Source organism: Pseudopodoces humilis, chromosome 4, assembly GCF_049639895.1.
Source record: "Pseudopodoces humilis isolate 2021_Gansu_Grassland_sample_001 chromosome 4, ASM4963989v1, whole genome shotgun sequence".
NCBI lineage: Eukaryota > Metazoa > Chordata > Aves > Passeriformes > Paridae > Pseudopodoces > Pseudopodoces humilis.
Window position 1 is genome coordinate 39,776,603 of NC_142203.1, and position 18,522 is coordinate 39,795,124.

The window sequence follows — 18,522 nt, forward strand, 5'->3', positions numbered from 1 at the left end:
ATTTTGGGATTGCAGCAAGCCTTGGATACAAAGCAAAACACAGAAATATGTATGGTTTTGCAGAGCTGTTGTGGTAGATAAACATTAAAAACTTAAATTTTGTTTTTTCTCTTGATAAGGATAATTTGATATGTGGTTTTAGCACATATATATAGACCTAGTATTCTGGAGAAGGGAGTTCATACAAGTCCTCTGTAGGGACTCCCAGTAATGCCTAAGAGACACGTCTGAATATGAGGTCTGAACCAAGCAGGACAAATTAATTTCTTTAACCATTGTTTTGAGGAAAAGAAGATTGATTTGTGATGGTCCTTGCCATTTGGTAGAGTAGTTTTGTGGTTAGAGTTGTTTATCCAAGAACTAGGAATTTAATGGTTTCCATGTTATTCTTAGATTTTGGCAAATGCCAGAATTTCATATGAAAGCTAAATACTGGAGGAGTTGTCCTCTTCGCTTTTGCATGAACTTTTTCAGTGAGTGTCAAATTTTTAGGGTATTGAAAAGCTGGATCAGCAGAGAAGATGACTCAGTGATTCAGTGACAAGGAATTCACCTAGGAGTGAGGCATATATGTGCTTTTCTGAGGAGAAAGGAAAATGTGAAAGTTATATGTAATTTTGTGCAGCCCATTTAATTTATTGTGCTGTTGACAGCATTGTTACAGCAGTTATTACAGTGCAGCTTTCTGATCTTGTGAAGACTGCCTGTTTCCCCTGTCTAGATGGGAGGATGAATGAGATTACATTTCACAGGCAGGGTGTAAAAAGGCAAAGAGAGATTGTTCAGAATCCAGCATTTATTGGCTTGGAATTTTACTTTGTCAGCACTTCTTGCTCTTCTGTGCTTCCCTCCAACTTGAAGTGCTTTCACTCAGTTGTTGTTGGTCCTTTACAAGCAGAAGTGATGCTAGTTGTTCATCTCCTCTGCTACCACTGAAAGGCAAGTGGCATTGTGTAAAATGTATGTAAAATCATCCACCTTCTGCCTTTAGCTTTCTATCAAGTGTTTATTCAAAATAAGGATACTATTAAAAGTTTTGAATTAATTTGTAAGTTGTTTTTTAGCATTACCTAGTCATATGTTAAACAGAATTTTTTTTTTCACTCTAGTATGCATACATGTCCCACCACAAGTCTCTGGATTGCTGCTGTGTGCATTTCTCTTTTTATTTTTCCCCTGATCCTTCTCATCCATTGTTAATTTTGTTGGGTTCTTTTTTGGTTTTGTTCTTGTGCTTTTTCTTTTTTTACTTGACTTTTCCCTTGACCCAGGACATCAATAAGCACTTTAGTGCTTACTGAAATACTTTGTGGTGACTTTAGGCAAACAAACTAAGACCTTGCAGTTCAAGATGGTTCAGCTCAGTAGCTGGCTCCACTTGTACAGCAGTTCAGTACACAATAATATATAGACACTATTGGCACTGGCAGACTGTTCATCATCTGCATGACAGCGGGTCCTACTTTTGGTGCAAGCAAAACAGCTCTTGGTTACTTGAATCCAAGGGTCTGATTTCCACACAGTAAGACCTGCAACCTGGCTGGAATAATCCAGACTCTGTAATTCATGAAATTATCAGTAATGTGGTGGACACAGCTCTTCTCTTGTAACTATTCATTTTGTTTAAAGGATTTCAAGATTTACACCTGAAGGATACTTGGACAAAGCTAGGACACCTGTTAACTTGAGTCAAGCTGGAATTCTTGTGAAAAGTTAAGCATTTTCTTCCTGGCTGCCGGGAAAATATTCTCCTTTCAGGTAAGTCTGGAAATAAGCCTTTTTCATACCTCATCTGCTTTAGGCTTTTAGCAGTGGAGTGGAATTTACCAGCAATAAAGACCTGTTATTTTTAGGTGCTGAACAATAAGCATTTTTGAGAGGTTTTACGCATTTTTGGGTGGAGAAGGGTATGGGGGGGAGCATCTGTGTGTGTATGTAGTTGGCTAAATTTCTTGCCAGCATTTCCCAAGAGTGCTTTATCTTAGTCATTCTTAGTACCCATACCTTTGAACATCCAGTTCCCCCTTTTCTCTGTCTTCTACTTTTAAATTACCACTGTGCTCTTGGAGGACAGTTTTTTGTTCACAGTGTATTTGTCTGTCGTTCATAGTAGATCTCAGATGGAAGTACTGGTGCTCAGTTAATGGTCCTGTAGACTGCAACCTTAATTTCTTAGAGGCACCATTTGAGGAAGTGGTGTGCCCTGAGGACACTATGTCCTTAGATGGATAGGAAAATTGAGTCCTTGGCATGATATGGTTTCTGTCCAAGGAATGTATCAAGGTCTTGCTTAAATAAGAACACCAAATACTCCATGTTTCTCACTGTGCCTCTAGCCTTAGTTATTGTATAGATGCATAAAATAGCAGTCAGAAATCAGTACGTTGTGGCATCTCATAGTATTGCCAAGTAAGTTAAAAAAGTGTATTTACTGGCTTCAGCAAAAACTTCAATTGACAAAATTCTGTCATTGGCAGCAAAATAACGTCTAGTAAGTGACTGATGCAAGTTTCTGTTTTATTGTAATTAGTCTGAGCTTTGGTAGGCCTGAATTATAATGCAGAGTCATACTCCGTACTTAAATGAATAGTTTATTTTAAAAGCTGGATCACATAGTCTGAAGGGAGAAGAGCTTTTGACAGTGTGGAGAAATGCAATCATTGTGAATTAACGTAATTTAGCATTTCTAGTGAAGGGACATTTAGCATGGTGACAGCATTTCTTCTCCAAAGAACAAAATATATCAATAATACGTAGTTGTTAATATCTTACAGGTTATCAGAGATGGTGATTTGAAGAATCATTATTTCCGATATGAACAAAGCAAAAACATCATCTGAAAAAAGGTAAATTTTAAAACTACAGTCACCACTTAACATCAAGGTATTTGAGATTTGTGAAAAATCAGTTTTTATCTTAGTAAGAATAACTTTATCTTATTAGTGGGAATATCTTTATCTTCTTAGTGAAACATAAATAAAATACACATTGTGGATATGTGCAAGTTGGTGTCCTGAAACACTGAGGGAGTCAATATTGATTTACACAAAGTATCTCCACATTTTAATAAATAACATTTCAAATCTAAATTTTCAGTTAGTGTTAGACATGTTCAACTATAAAGTACATACTAAATTTAATTGAAAATTTAATTAATTCCATAATTTTATGCACATATTGGCAAAACACAAAGTTATTTCTACTGAAGGAATTAAAGTTTATAATACTGTGTAAGAAGCCATGAATTTGTCATAAGATGTGTGTCATCCTGCAACAATCTTGCAATCCAACACATTGCTAGGACAAACTGGAGTGGGATGCAGAAGATGTCAGGTTGAAAAGCTGTGTTTGTTATTTTCATGTGAACTTAGCTAGCATTTGAGAAATTTGTGAAATTATCTCTGGAAGACTGTTAAGCTTCAGGAAACTATATAAAGTCTTTCAGTCTTACTTTTTTCTTAAGGTAGCACAGATTAAACCACTTCGTTAAATCAAACAGATTAAATCAATCTGTCAAATCAGATTAAAAAAAAAAAAAAGTCAGCAAAATTGGGAATTTTGGCTTCAGTCTTAGTTTTCTGAAGTACCAGTTATTTTCTGTGTGAGGAGGTGAGTTTGCATGAAGAACATGCTCTACTGTGAATTATGTTTGTATCTTGGGATCTATTTAAAATTTGACTTTAAATTCTTGTACATAGAATCTTTACTTTTGCTGACTTTAGGTGGAACAAGGTTAGGGTTGATATCAGACTGGTTTTTCCTGTTTTTGTGACAGGTTAGGTCAAACGAAATGGTAAAAAAAATCTCTTGTTCTTGTGGTAGTCTAGCCCCTTAGGCATTATGATAAGCAAAGCAAGCTCTCCATCAGCAATGAGTGTTCTTGAAAATACTACAAATTATAATGTATACAATATACTATTACAAAGAATGGTAGATGTTTGCAGAGTTGCTATTGAAGTGCCATTTATTCCTCTTTACTTAGAGACTAAATGAAAGTTTCCATCCCTGCAATTCAAAACAGTTGTTCCCTAAGTGGTGCATAAATTATGGTGATTCTGTGTAGAGAGATAGCTATGAACTAACGAGAAATATCAGTTCTCTAATGATAACTTAGTAACTGGAAGTGGTTGAGAAAAAAAAAACAGTTTGAAATTATTTGTGCTGGACTAAAATCCGAACAAACTCATGAGAAGCCTGCCTGTTTTAAAATAGATTTTAAAGGCTCACGGTGACATACTGAAACACAGATCTATTTGTTGTGGGGGAAGGAGGAGCTTCCTTTTACGTCTTTGTGCTGGCTAACTGCAAACAGCAGTTTCAGAGGAAGTAGGTACAGTTGAGAAATGGATGACATCCTTCATTTGACTATTCTATTTTGTAAGGCTTCTTGCAAGGTGTATAGGCAAAAACCATTCTAAGATAATTAAATTTTTATAAGCAGCCATGGCTCAGAGTTATCTTTCTCATTGTGGGTAGACACATAGAAAGCTACAATGATGTGTTTTAGCATCTGCATAGTGAATGTGGCATACAGTGAGTAATGGAGGATTGTGAATCTAGCACTTCTTTGTGATCAGAGTTCAAATGCTCAGATCTTTTGGGAGTAAAGGAAGTGTCCCTGTAGTAGTGTCTCTGTAGAGAGGATTCTCTCTTTGAGAAGATGTTTTCTTGATGAGGAAGTTCTCTTTCAAATGTGAGCCCCTTGTTGAGGTTATTCTCTGTCAAGTGTGAAGCCCTGAAGTCCTCTGTTCCTCACTGTCTGGGCATGCTTCCTTATTATCTACTTGTGGCTTTCCTGACCAGAGAAGGAGGAAATCCACAAAGCTCTCTGGTTAGCTAGAGTCATGTTCTAAGTTTTGGTAACAGTTGACATAAGGACAGGGGTGTTTCCTTTATGCAAGCAAAGTGGTGATGTGAGGGGCATTTTGAACTGTAGCATTTGAATGTGGGATGAAGAAAGAGTTTCCTGCCTGTGAAGACATGAAGTAAGATCACCTAAGATCAACTAAGCCTGTAAACTTCAAGGCTCAAAGACCAAAAGACTCAAAGTAAAACTCAAGATGCTTAAAGTGTAAATCTATCAGAGAATAATAATTATTGATTATCTTTGGACAGAGTGGAGCACTGACTGCATATCAGATCAGTGGTAGTTGATGTCTGTCAGAAGGAAATGGTGCACGATTTACTTCTGGATGTGCTCTCTCTCTGGTTACAGGTAATGGTGGGAAATATTCTGGTTTTTTTACTGATGATCTGTAAGAGAAGAAAGTTGTTAAAATTACAGACAACTTGAAGCATGAAAGATCTGCAAAACTACTGGAGGACCAAATTATTTCAAAATACTCTGTGAAATGCAGAAAATGGTTAAGAATATTTGATGGAAATGTGTGCAAGATACTGTGCTTAGAGAGGTATGTCACTGGAACAGATAAAGGACAGTCGCACTTATAGTAAGAAGTGCCTGAAATGACAGTATTAAACTTCAGGGAGAAAGTCTTTCATAGGAAGGGATACAAAGAATGAGATTGCCTTTGGTTATTGAATCATTTTTGCAGATCATTAGGGACTGGTTTGGCATATATATGTCATGAACAGCAGCTCTGGTGTTTATCTGTGTCTGAAAAGAATAGTTTTTATGGTGTTATGAAGTTTCATCTGCTGCTCTTTAGTCATGTTTTTAGTAACTAAAGATAATACAGACTCTCTGTAACCCTCAGTGACAAGAGTGCTTTTACTAGGAGGCTTTAGAATGGATGGGGTGAAAATGTCACTCCTAACAAGGAGGGTTTTTCACCTTATGGGAAAACTAGTCTCATATTGTCTCTGCTGCCCTCCACCATCAGTGACAAGCTCAGGCACTCACTGCAGCTGGAGACCTGCAAGTTACAGCTGCAAGTTGGTGCGTGAGGTCAGTCTGAATCATCCCATTCCTTCTGACAATGGCTTTTGACTGAGTAGAAACCATAGTTAGTCTTCTAATTTGATGGGTGATGACTCAAATTTATACTGGATACTCCAGTCAGAATTCTTGAGACTGGTCCGCATTACATTTGTGCCCAGGTTTGACTCCAGGTTCCCCCTAGCAGTCTCCAGTGTCTCATTCTACAAACCAGTTTACTCATGGTGCAGTTAACACAGAAGCATCTTGAGCTGGTGCCTCCTAGGAGCTACCACCAACAAAGGAACCCCTGGGCTTTTGTACCTTCACATTCCAAGCATGGGAGAGTCTCAGCTCTTCCTCCTGAGTCTTCAGCTCCTGCTGTGTCTCTCTGTCTGGTCACCATAAGAGTCTAGCCACAGTCTTCAGGGTGTTCATTTGAGGTTCTGCAATGTTAGCAGCTTGAGAGAAAACATACCTCTGACAGGACAGAGTCCATTCTGACTGTTTCTTGTTGTGGGATTGAAAATACTGAATTCCATGGTGCCTCTCCATTTTGGAGACTGTCTCCTAGATTTGGATGCTGAATGGTTCATTGGTCAAAACATACGTGTTTGCATTACAAAAATGAGAGTCTTACTACAACTTGTGCTTTCATTTTGTTCTGAGATCAAGTGGGTGGTCACAGCAATATTACTGATTGTGCTGCTGTATGTCTGTAACGCTGTAATTCCTGTCCTATAGTCTTTTTGATGTACTGTGCAAGCATTGAAAAACTGTCAAATAGTTTTATAACCACTGTGCAGATTAGTGTAGAATATTGGTAAATAAGAGTATAATTCTTGTTTTAAGAGGAAAAACTCAGCCATAACTAAGAGGAAATCAGGACTTTATTTGTATTTTGGTGTCAGCTGGTGTTAATTTTTAAGGATGCTTTATTGTGTATGCTGAAGACATGAAATGTAGTTAGCTGTATTTATGTTGGAAGACTTTACACAAGATGATGCCTAAAACCATTTTAAAGATATCTCTGCTGTAATAAGTACTTATTGCCATTGGTAGAAGCTCTGTCACCAGGAGGAGATTATAACTAACTCTTAGAACTTGTTATATACAACCTGGTGCTGCGAATTATTTACCCTACCTAAACCTGTTAAAGCTTTTATTAACTATGGAGGAGTTATGTTAGATGCCAGCTTCCTGTACATAGTAAATTGTTTCCATGTGTCAGTGTTGCGTGAATTTCCCAGGCTGCAGCAGTCAAAAATCAGGTTTGCTCTAACATTTTAATGCCTATAAATAAATTTTATCTTTGCAAAAACTGTCTAAAAAAATAGTTGTTGTTATTATTATTATCATTATCATTGTTATTATTATTATGACTACTACTATTACTGTTACTCTTATTCTTCCTGAGCATCAGCTTTGCTTTCTTGGGTTGTTTTCAGCTTTCAAACTACATTAATTTCATTGTGGGACCACTGGTGTACCACGATGGAAGTGATACACACACACAGAAGTTGAAGCAGCAGTTCTCTTACACAGTGGCTTATATGTGGGCTGGTTGGACCCTTACTTGTTTTGGTTGTGGAGCTGGTGAAGATAACATCCTATATTACATCCAACATTGGTCAGTTTGTGTATTGGATCAACAGAGCTGGTGGATTTCTTTACAATCTTGGGTCAATTCTGGAGCATTTCAAGTTCAGTGCATAAATGGAGAAGCAGAAATAAGCAAAACAAAGCTTATGCAAATAATTATGGCTTCATACTATTCAGCCTGGTATTAGATGATCAGAAAGGGTTGGAGTGATTATGCTTTACATACACAAGGAAATTAATGTTTCAGCACCCAAGACAGATTTAATTTCAATTTTTTAAATAATTATATTTTCAAAATTAAATTTCAGTAATGAAAATTTTAATGATTAAAACTTGTAATAATTAAATTAAAAAAAGTTCATTCAAAGTCTAGAAAGCACCTCAGAAGGTGATAGTCTTACTTCAAAATATGAAATTACTTTCATTTAGAAGCTATAATTAATATAACCATTTCTTATTCCTTTTGTTATCAGCTTGTAAGTAATATCCATAATCTGAAATTGATTTTTGGCTGTGCTTTTCATTTAGATGTCAGTGTGAAAAAAGGAGAGTGGTAGGAGCAGTTTCCTGTGCAGCTCTTAGATCAATATGCTTTCTCTGCAGTGTAATTTTTGCCCTCAGCTAACTTTTCTCCTTGATTTTAACATTTTACTAGAGTTAATTGTAAGTGTGAAACCTTCACACAGATGTAAGATGTAAATCAAGGAGTAATAATTCCTCATTGTTATAAACAAAACTGACTGTATTCATAAAGCTAGTATTGTTGACTTTGGTTTTATTGCAGATAGAGCAGTGTGTGTGTAAAATGAATTATTGCTGATTATTGTAGGACTCTAGTGTTATGAATGAAAAGCCAAGGTAGTTAATGCATGGAAGTCATAGTTTCCTGTAGTTAATTGCATGATTACAATTAAAGTGGTAAACATCTGTTTAGGAATTACTGGCTTGTAGGAATGTGAATCTCAAAACTATTCTGAATAATTGTTACGATCCAAAGGTATAGATCAATTGAAACAGTTTCTATACTGACTCTGTTTAGAATAAATAGAGCAATTCTTTCTTTGTAATCTACTTATCTGTATAAATGTCTGGACTGAAGTGGTGTCTTACCCTAAAATAAATTTTCAAAGCAATTTTTTGTTGGCAGGACTATTGGGTTTGCTGGTTTTGATAGAAGAGTGGTTGCAGGGGTAGTTTCTGTGAGGGGTTGCTGGAAGCTTCTTTCATGTGCAGCAGAGCCTGTCCCTGGTGGCTCCAAGGTGGACATGCTGCTGGCCAAGGCTTGGCTGGTCAGGAGTGGTGGTAATGCTTCTTTGAGAACAGATTTAAGGAGAAAGAAAAGTTATTGTGTGGATGTAATTGTGGCCAGAGATGAGTAGGGTGAGAATATGTGAGAGGAACAGCTCTGCAGGCACCAAGCTCAGTGCAGAAGGAGGGGCAGGAGGTGCTCCAAGCACCAGAACTGAGATTCCCCCACAGCCCCTGGCACAGCCCATGGTGAGGCAGCTGTGCCCCTGCAGCCCATGGAGGTCCATGGGGATGCAGAGATCCACCTGCAGCCCTTGGAGGAGACACATGCTGGAATAGGTGGATGCACAAAGAATCTGTGAACCCAAGGGAGGCCCCATGCTGGAGCAGCCTGTCCTTGAAGGACTTGTACCCTGTAAAAGAGTGATCCAGGCTGCAGCAGTTTTGGGAGGACTGCTGCCCATGGGATGGACTCACACTGCAGCAGTTTGCAGAGTGGACTCACATTGGAGAAGTTCACGGAGAACTGGCTCCCGTGGGAGGGACCCCACAGTGCAGCAGGGAAACATCTCCCCTCCCTGAGCAGTGGGAGAAGCCCTGGGTGATGAACTGACCATGACCCCCATTCCCTGCCTCCCTGCACTGCTGGGGTAGGAGGCAGAGCTGGAAGGTGGGAGGGGTGGCAGGGAGCTGTTTTTAAGGGGTTATTTTACTTTATCACTATCCTGCCCTGATTTTGTCAGTAATACATTCACTTTGTATCTCTAAGTTAAGCCTGTTTTTCCCATGACAGGATTTGGTAAGCTGTCTCTCCCAATCCTTATCTCAACCCAAGAACCTTCAATAAATTTTCTCTCCTGTGTCCAGCTAGAGATGGAGGGGAGTGAGCAGCTTGGTGGGTGCCTGGCCTGCCACAAGCATGACATGACAAACCCATGACAGCAGGCCAAAATACCCTTGTATTCAAAATGAACCCAAACTTGGATGATAATTTTGGAAACCTTCCTAAGTTTTTTTCTTCAAAATGCTGTTCTTTTTCTTCAGCTGGTGTGTACTAGTTTGCTCACTTCGCGAATGACATTATTTTCTTCCTTTTCTGACATACCACCCTGTGAGACAAGAAGTCTTTTGGACTGTGCGTAGCCAGTCTTTTCTTGACTGGCAGGTTTGATAGGGTATCCTGTCACTTAACAGAAATTATTAATATAAGTCACTCTAGATAACGTAGTTGAGCAACATTTGTACCTGTATCTGTATTTTACTTGCTGCAACTGATTTCCCTGTTTACAGTTGCTCTTGGAGATGCTGTTACGTACAATTAGTCTGCTGTGGTGCAGGCTTTGCAAAATCTGTAAATCTGCCAGAACTGAGAATTAAGATTGTTTTTCAATCCAGATAAAATAAGGAAGGGAATTAGCCACACCCATTATTCTATCATCGAGTTTCTGTTAGGAGCTTTTTTCTCTGATTTAAATGGAAAAATCCTGTCTTGTAGTGTTTCTGCCAATTCTCGGACTGCATCCCTGCTGTCACAGCTGGAGAAGATCAATTTGGATTCTGTATTAGGAGAATCAGACAATGCCAGATATGTTACCTCAAAGATCCTTCATCTGGTCCAGAGTCAAGGTAATTACCTAAGCTTTGTGGTTTTAGTAGTTTCCTTTTTGACCCATGCTTCTTGTATCTCCCTTGTTGGACTTGAGTTTTTGTTTAGTGAACTTGATTATCTATCTGTTTTTGTCACTGATTGTTGAAAATGTCTGTTTAGCCCATGTTTAATGTATCTAGTATAGTATTCATAGTGCTGAGTCCATTTTGTGTTGTCAAATATCTGTAATTTAAGTAATAATTCACTTCATATGTATATATGTCTGTGTGTGTATATACTTATATGAAAAGTAGAAGGTAGCTGGAAGGTAGCTTTCTTCCTGATTTTTTTTCTTTACTTTTTTTTCTAGGCCATCATAAGATTGTTGAACAATTGAAAACAAAAATTAGTTTTAAAATTGTTTAAGTCTTTTACTTAGTTCTATATACATATATGCATTTTTAATAAGTTTTATTATTTGCAGTGTAAATTTTCTTGTCAATTTGCCAATGATAACACATTTTTTTCCCTCAAGCCAGTATTGGTCTTTTTCTCTGACAGAAAAAACCAGGAAAGAGATGACTTCTAAGGGCTCCCCTGGAATAGAAATTATCCTGTCAACCCTAGAGGTAAAATCTTACCATTTTTATGGTTATGGGTTCGTAACAGTTTTGCATTTTATCATTATTAAATGTATATATTTATTATTATATTCATATTATGAAATATGTTGTTATTCTGTGGAATCTTAAAAGCTTGTGTTGGTCTTTAATGAGTAGATACTGTCTTTAAGTAAGCTACTTTAGAATTTCACTCCCTTATATTTATATAGTCTAAGAAATTGCTTGTCACCTATCTGTTCTAATTGATGTGCTGTACTACAAAGTGTGTTTTAATTAGTTTTGTGGTTAATTTGGGCTGCATAGTGGGATGGTTGCTACTTGGGTACATCCAAAGTTCTACATGATTTTGTGGTGGCAATTCCTCCTAGCTTTAAGTATCCAAACCATGGTATTAGCCTGCTATGTTAAACACAGATTTTTCTTTTCTGTTGCAGAATACAAGAGATCCTCAAACTATTCTAAATACATTGAATATTCTCATTGAGGTAGTCTCAGCTGGTAAGTTTTCATTAAGGAGTAATATATGATTATATTTATGCTTTCTTTTTCAGATACATTTTGGTTTGTTTTTACTATTTACTTTTTATTGTTTGGCTTTTTTGTATATTATCATTACTTTGATTCTTGTTTTTTGTTGTTTGCTTAGCTGTAGCATATGCAGAATTAAAAGAATGTAAAGACTGAAGATAGCTTTCTAATAATCCTACACAATACTTTATGTTGCTATGAGTGTAAGTCTAGCATATTCTTGCATAGCGCAGTCACATATAAAGAAAATATTACTCTTCTAAAACGACATGATTACTGTATCTTAGATATTTAATTGTTCTTTGGCTTTAGATGTATCAGTTCAATTTTAATTTCTAGGTGGTGGTCGGAGGGCAAGTGTCTTAGTCACCAAAGGAGGGACACGGATCTTGTTACAGCTGCTTTTGACTGCCAGCAAAGACTGTCCTCCAAATGAAGAACTAATGGTGCTTCTTCATACTCTTCTTGCAAAAATTGGTCCAAAAGGTAGTATTATGGCTTAGTAATTACAGTTTTATAATTGAAACTTAGTAATCCTTTTTCTGTTATTGTGTAAGCATCCACATACTCAGAATTGTTAGAGAAGGAAAAAAAAGTAGTAAATTAGAGGGGAGGAAAGAATGGTAGAAAGTAGATAAGCATAAGCATCAGTAGAAAGAATTCAGTCCTTTAACTTCTATTTTTTTAACAATTTCAAAATTAGTGTGATTGGTCTTGTGTTTCTTTGATGTCAGACAAGAAGATTGGTGTGAAAGCAAGAGTAAATGGTGCCCTGAACATATCACTGAATTTAGTGAAGCAGAATTTGCAGAACCACAGGCTAATATTGCCATGTCTTCAAGTATTAAGAGTTTATTCAACCAACTGTAAGTATTGCAGAACATAATTTTCTTTCCTATGTGAATAAAGCTTTTTATCTAGATAAGGTTAAAATATCAACTCTGAGTGCTTGTTTAATGTTAGTTATTTAAACTGTATTTTTTACTGAGAATTTTCTCTTTATGCTTCAAAATACTTAAATTCTAGAAATTTTCTTTTTTTGTTCTATGCCATTGGATGTGTGGAATTTTGAGCCATCTAATTTGCATAAATGTTGATGTTTAAAACTCTAAACCAGAATTGCAAACATTTTGTTTACAGAAGGACTTTGAGTTAAATAATTATTCTCTTTATTATTCATTCTCCTCTTTTTATTCCTGATGTTTTATTTGTTTCTATAGTACCAATTTAAAATTTGGTTAACACAGAAGATATATCAATTTAACCTAATTATTTCTTAATTTAACCTTTTCCTTACTCCTTTTGTTCAAGAGCTCCATTCTCCACTATTGGACTAATATTCTTCCACAAGAGCCTGGTTGTTTAGGCAGCCAATAGGAAGTTGATGAGAATAATATTTTTCTTTCTGTATCTCTGCTGTCAGTTAGATGCTCTTAATTTTTTTATTTGAGCTTGAAGTGGTTGTTAATCTTCTTATTTAAGTGCAAGAAATTAGAAATGTGTCCATGTTCCCCCGAGAGAACTGATTTGATAATCTGTAAGATTATGTTTCCAGGTCATTCACATGAGCAGCTATAATTCATAAAGCCCTAATATTTTCAAAGCATGGCAGCTCTATTTCTGTTGCGTTGTTATGTTCTGTTGTCTGACAATGACATAAAGTGCTTCTAAAATGAAAAGTCTAATACAGATAGTTACATTAGTTACATTGTATACCTGAAAACTTGCTTCATCATGAAAATAGGACTGAGTCTCTAATTCAACTTGTTAGATGAGTTATATTTTCTGTATTCCTCATTCTTTATGAAAAGAAAAAGTAGTAGTTTGTAATATTCTGATGAGTAGTACTTCCAGTTTGTGTACATACAATTACTATTAGAATAAGTTCTAACTTAGATTCTGGTATGATGTTGCTGCTAATGATGATGAAATTTCTACTTGGGTTCGTGTACTAAATTCTGCAGTGATAACAGCATTTATTATATTGATGTAAATTCTTAGCTGCTCTCTTCCTAGTTTGTTAGGAGAATGTATTACTAAACTCAGTCAGGAATGAAATTTCTGTGCCTGTGTCAGCAGTTTGTATTTTCAGTTAGCTGTTGTACTTCAAACATATATTTCAAGCACATATTTCTCTAACATAGGTCTTAGCATTATTTATTTTCATCTGCTCCCTTTCAAATATATTACATTTATAATTTTTGTTTTCTGAGGACATATATTCATAACATGTTGTTCAGGAAAGCTATGCCAGTTGGCATTTTTAAATTTTATAACACTTGGATTTATAACTCTTGGATTTCAAATCCTGGTGAATGTACCTGTTTGTCCAAATACTGAAGGGTAATAGCAAGTCATAGAACCTGAAATTTTAGAAAACCTGCTGTTTCAATAAACGGTGAATTTCTATAGAGAAAATTCTTTTTGTGTTGTATCTTAGTAACATAGAAAGCAGAAGCCTGCATTGGAAGTAGTACCTGGTTTTATTTGTAAAGTAATAATTGTCTTATTTTCCAAGTTTTATCAGGATTGGATTGTCATGCTAATTATGTGCAGAGTAGTGTTTGCTTGTCACTGTATGTCTTAAAACACAAAAATGTCTAGCATTTTTTGTACTTCAAAATTAACTTGTGTGAATTTTAGTTTTGAGTGTATTGATCGTTTTCTTTTGCCTTTCTTACTACATTATATTAAAATGGATTGCTTCTGACTTCCAGCTGTAAATGCAGTATCTCTGGGAAAGAATGGAGTAGTAGAACTGATGTTTAAGATCATTGGCCCTTTTAGTAAAAGGAATACTAGCCTTATGAAGTAAGTAAGATTTCGTTAATATACTATATGGTAAAACCTTGTATATTTTTTCAAAACTTACTTGTAAGTGAAAAACAATATTGGAGAAATCAAATGCAATTAATATTTGAAGATTAAACTGAAGAGACATGGGAAGGAGTACCATAAATATGAGAGATTTTAATTTTCCCCAGTTGAGTAGCACAGAATACTTGAATGTCTAGTTGCAGTACTAGTAAAATAATATACATTATTTTTTTATCTGTAATATTCCTGCATGGAAACTGGACAGTGGTTAACCCCAAATCATAACAAACAGATCAAGACAATCACATCATTTTTTTCAGTTTGTTTCTATAGCACCAAGCCTGACAGAGTTCAAGAGCATTTAAACAAAGCTCTCAGGCACAGGGTGTGACTCCTGGGGATGGTGCTGTGCAGGGCCAGGAGCTGGACTTGATGATCCTTGTGTGCTTCTTCCAGTTCAGCATATTCTGTGATCTGCTTTGTGCTTCTGGTGTGACACTGTCTGTTTCATTTGGTAATAGAATTTTCTTTCCATTTTTCTGCAAAGGAAATAGACATCCAGAGCAAGAATATAAAACACAGAATAGGAAGCCCCAGCAATATTTGTCTAGTGTGCTATTGTGTTAAAAAAATTAAAATTCACTGTGTAGGTGAAAGTGGTGACTTTAGATTCCCACTCTGGTGGTAGCTGTAGATTTTGAGTTTTTTGTTTGATTGGATTTTTTGATTTGGTTTGGGTTTTTGGGAGGAGTGTAGGGTTAAAAAGTAGCTAAGTGGATGTAAATGTGTCCTTTCTTTATATTCTCAACCTTTTTGAAGCACATACCAGTGGAAAACTAAATCTTTCATCTGATTAGCAAAGTATCAATCTCATATTGTGCATATTCTAACTTCATTATAAAAGAGATAGCATTATGTGATCAAAATCTGATATTTATGGTCACAGAAGTAGTGTTCAAAAATCATGTCCTCTTCTTTGAAGGCTCAGCTAGAATTCCACATATGAATGTACTATTCTATGATGTGACTAATCATGATATCCTTTTTTATGGTCTTAAGACCAAATGCATCAAGTCCATCTTCACAAAGAGGGAAAAAATAAGTATATACATTTTGTATTTGCACAGTTGAATTGAAAGAAGATGTTTGTGTACAAGAAAAACCTCATGCTGATCATCTTGTGTTGTAGTACAGATTGATGGGCATTGTTTCTGAGTATATTCATATACTGCTGGTATTAATGCAGAGTTTTCTAAAATAGTGCCCTTTACTCTGTGGAAGTACTTGTTCTGCTGCTAACAAAGACATGAATTTCAAATATCACAACCAGTGAGTGCTGGTCATAAGCATTACATTGTCACAGTCTTTTTGCCAAAGCTGGAAGTTTGTATAGACATTGTATTGGTATTTTAAAGTTTTGTCATCAGACTTCAGATATAGCAGAGATATGTGATCTTCTAGTAAAGTAAAATATTGAAGTGAAGTCTGTGCTACAGTGCAACCAGGAAGACATGAAGTTAGACTCTCTATAAGTCTGTAAGCAGTAAATATTTTATCTAGTTTTACAGTGTTGTAGATAAGCTTACTGGTTGGTTGCTGTTTTGACTTTTCTTGTTATGTTGACAGGGTTGCTTTAGACACACTTGCTGCATTGCTAAAATCAAGTAAGTGTTTGACTACAAGAAAATGTGTACTTGAGCTATAATGGGTATGTGTGTATATATCAACACAGTAAAACTAAACATTAAGTCAGTGGCCAAAACAAAACTAAGGCTAGAAAAACTAGAAATAAGTTTCAACTGCAGTTTCTGGTGCTTTATTTTTGTTGTACATACATGTATTTAATACTTGGTTACTGTTTAGTCAGTTATGCGGCAGAAAGGCTGCACTGCTTCTGCAGAACTGATCTGGATCCACAGTAGAAAAACGTGTTTTTACATTCACTCACCTCAGCATACAGTAATTCAGTAGTAGATGTCTATAGCTTAACTCCTGTGCCTCTTTTTTACACATACATCTGAAAATATCTGTTGGATGGCTAGGGAGAATACAGGTATTCTTCAGTACCTTCCTGAGTTACTGTGACTCGGGTCCCAATAACAAATCTGTCAGTGATGCTCATGAAGTGGAATTAAAGGTAACAAAACCAATGGTGTGTTTCCAGACATGGACTGTCTCAGCCAGCAGCAATTGATCCTCACAAATGTCATCTTTGCAGATTTTGAACCAGCACTGTAACTAGCAAGGAATTAAAAACTCCTTTTCTCCAAAGAGTTGTGTTAAAGTGACAGCATTTATAGTAGTCTTAGTGGAGTTGAATAAGAATTGAGGTGTGATGAGATTTGTAGAATACCATTCCACTCAAGTGGTGGGAAATTTCTGTACTATCACAGGGTGCTGAGTATGTTCATGTTTATTCAGTGTGATACCTTGGTCTTACAGGTTTGTGTATGTATGAATTTTGCAATTTCTCCTTGGGAAGTTTAGGGAAAGAAATAGTTCCAAATTGTTGTCAGTATTCTGTTCTGTAAATTGGCAGTTAAACTTTAATATTGGGGAGTAAAATGTGTTAAAAAGGCGTGTCTTTAAAACAGGAAGTCTTGTTCATGTATTTAGGGATGTCTTCTCCATACTGGTTTTAACTTGTAACTTCATACACTTTATACAAGTAAATATTTTCATAATGACATTAGTCTACTATGTATTCCAGCTGTCATACTGTCATACTGTATCTGTACTGTATCTGTACCAGTATCTGGAGTAGAAGTATTTTTAGCTTATGAAATTTGACCGATAGTGATAAAACTGTATGGATTGCAAGTGAAAACAAGTTTGTTTCAAATCTTGTATCTAGACAGTGTGTGTGGATAGTAATGGATATACTTTGTAGAAACATTTTTGTTTTTTAGTTTACTGGGTGACAGCATCTTAAAATTGCCTTTTAAGTGTAATGCATGCTGTTCATGTAGTAAACCATGAAAATAACTGGTCTCAGTTATCCAGTCAGTTCTGTTTAGGTTGATGTAAAACTCTTCTAAGGGTGGCTAAAATACTACTCAAACTGAAACAATTCTGTTACTTGGATAAAAAGAATAATTTAAATATTGAAAGTAAAATTTCAAATTAATTTTGATGTCACTGGACAATTTTAATTTTCTTTCCTAACTTTTTTTGCAAAGAAACAAATGCCAGGAGAGCAGTAGACAGAGGATATGTGCAGGTGCTTTTAACGATTTATGTTGATTGGCACCGTCATGATAGTCGACACAGATACATGCTGATACGTAAAGGAGTGTTACAGTGCATTAAAAGTGTTACAAACATCAAACTGGGAAGAAAAGCATTTATTAATGCAAATGGGATGAAAATTCTTTACAACACTTCACAGGTAAGTTTATCCTGATGGCTTTTTTTATGTTGTTTTCTTTTGCATCTTTCGCCATGACTTCAATTATTTTTATTTCTTTTCTGAGATTCATGGTCATTTCTGATTATGGGAGTAAGGATTATATTCTGTACCATACTGAAACAATGAAAGAGTATAGAATTAAATTTGTATTTGCAGTTATTTTGCTGTGGCTGTCTCTGGGAGGGGCAGTTGAACTTAGTTTTAAAAAAAGATTGGGTGAAAATGTTTTTCTGTTTTGAAATCTGGATTTTTAAAAAAGGTAAATTTGAGTTAGTGTAAGTTTTTCTGTCCTTCAAAGAAGACATGAACTAATTTTTTTGTTAATAGTATATAAATATAGTTTGACTTTCAATTTGAGAAACACTTTTCTTTATTCTCCTGTTAACAGGAGTGCCTTGCAGTAAGAACTCTTGATCCTCTCGTCAATACATCCAGCCTAATAATGAGAAAATGTTTTCCCAAAAATCGTCTTCCTTTGCCAACTATTAAAAGTGCTTTCCATTTCCAACTCCCAGTTATCCCTGCCAGTGGTCCAGTGGCTCAGCTGTACAATTTGCCTCCTGATGGTATGGTGATTTTGTAGTACTTTTATTTGAGTATGTCTAATTTTGCTCTATGGAAGGTGGAATCAATTGCACTTATTTGTGTTCTCTGCTAAAAGGATTCTGAGATACTTCTCAATGAGTAAAGGGTCTGTGACTGTTGGTGTGGAGCACCAGTTTCTAATGTTAAGTTTAAAGTGATAAAAATTTTGTCCAGACACATGTGGTTATAGAATGAAGGAGGAAACAAGGACTAAAAGGTGATGTTCACCAAACTGAATTGCTGT

General features: G+C 36.0%; 1 protein-coding gene across 10 annotated transcripts in view; it reads left to right on the forward strand.

Moving 5' to 3' along the window:
* Positions 1–18,522, forward strand: part of AGTPBP1 (ATP/GTP binding carboxypeptidase 1) — a 69,139-nt gene that overhangs the window by 14,520 nt on the left and 36,097 nt on the right. For 8 of the 10 annotated variants that reach the window (XR_001331458.2, XM_088054127.1, XM_088054126.1 and 5 more), the window contains exons 2-13: positions 1,630–1,758; positions 2,775–2,846; positions 5,116–5,215; positions 10,224–10,354; positions 10,878–10,945; positions 11,374–11,437; positions 11,807–11,953; positions 12,202–12,333; positions 14,185–14,278; positions 15,911–15,948; positions 17,464–17,672; positions 18,082–18,259. Coding sequence is in view for 9 of the 10 variants with exons in the window: in XM_088054127.1 (XP_087910253.1) it covers positions 5,154–5,215; positions 10,224–10,354; positions 10,878–10,945; positions 11,374–11,437; positions 11,807–11,953; positions 12,202–12,333; positions 14,185–14,278; positions 15,911–15,948; positions 17,464–17,672; positions 18,082–18,259 (1,123 nt within the window). In the remaining variant the exon portion in view is untranslated. The remainder of the gene's footprint in view (positions 1–1,629; positions 1,759–2,774; positions 2,847–5,115; positions 5,216–10,223; positions 10,355–10,877; positions 10,946–11,373; positions 11,438–11,806; positions 11,954–12,201; positions 12,334–14,184; positions 14,279–15,910; positions 15,949–17,463; positions 17,673–18,081; positions 18,260–18,522) is intronic. The other 2 variants (XM_014252300.2, XM_088054128.1) reach the window with 2 other exon arrangements.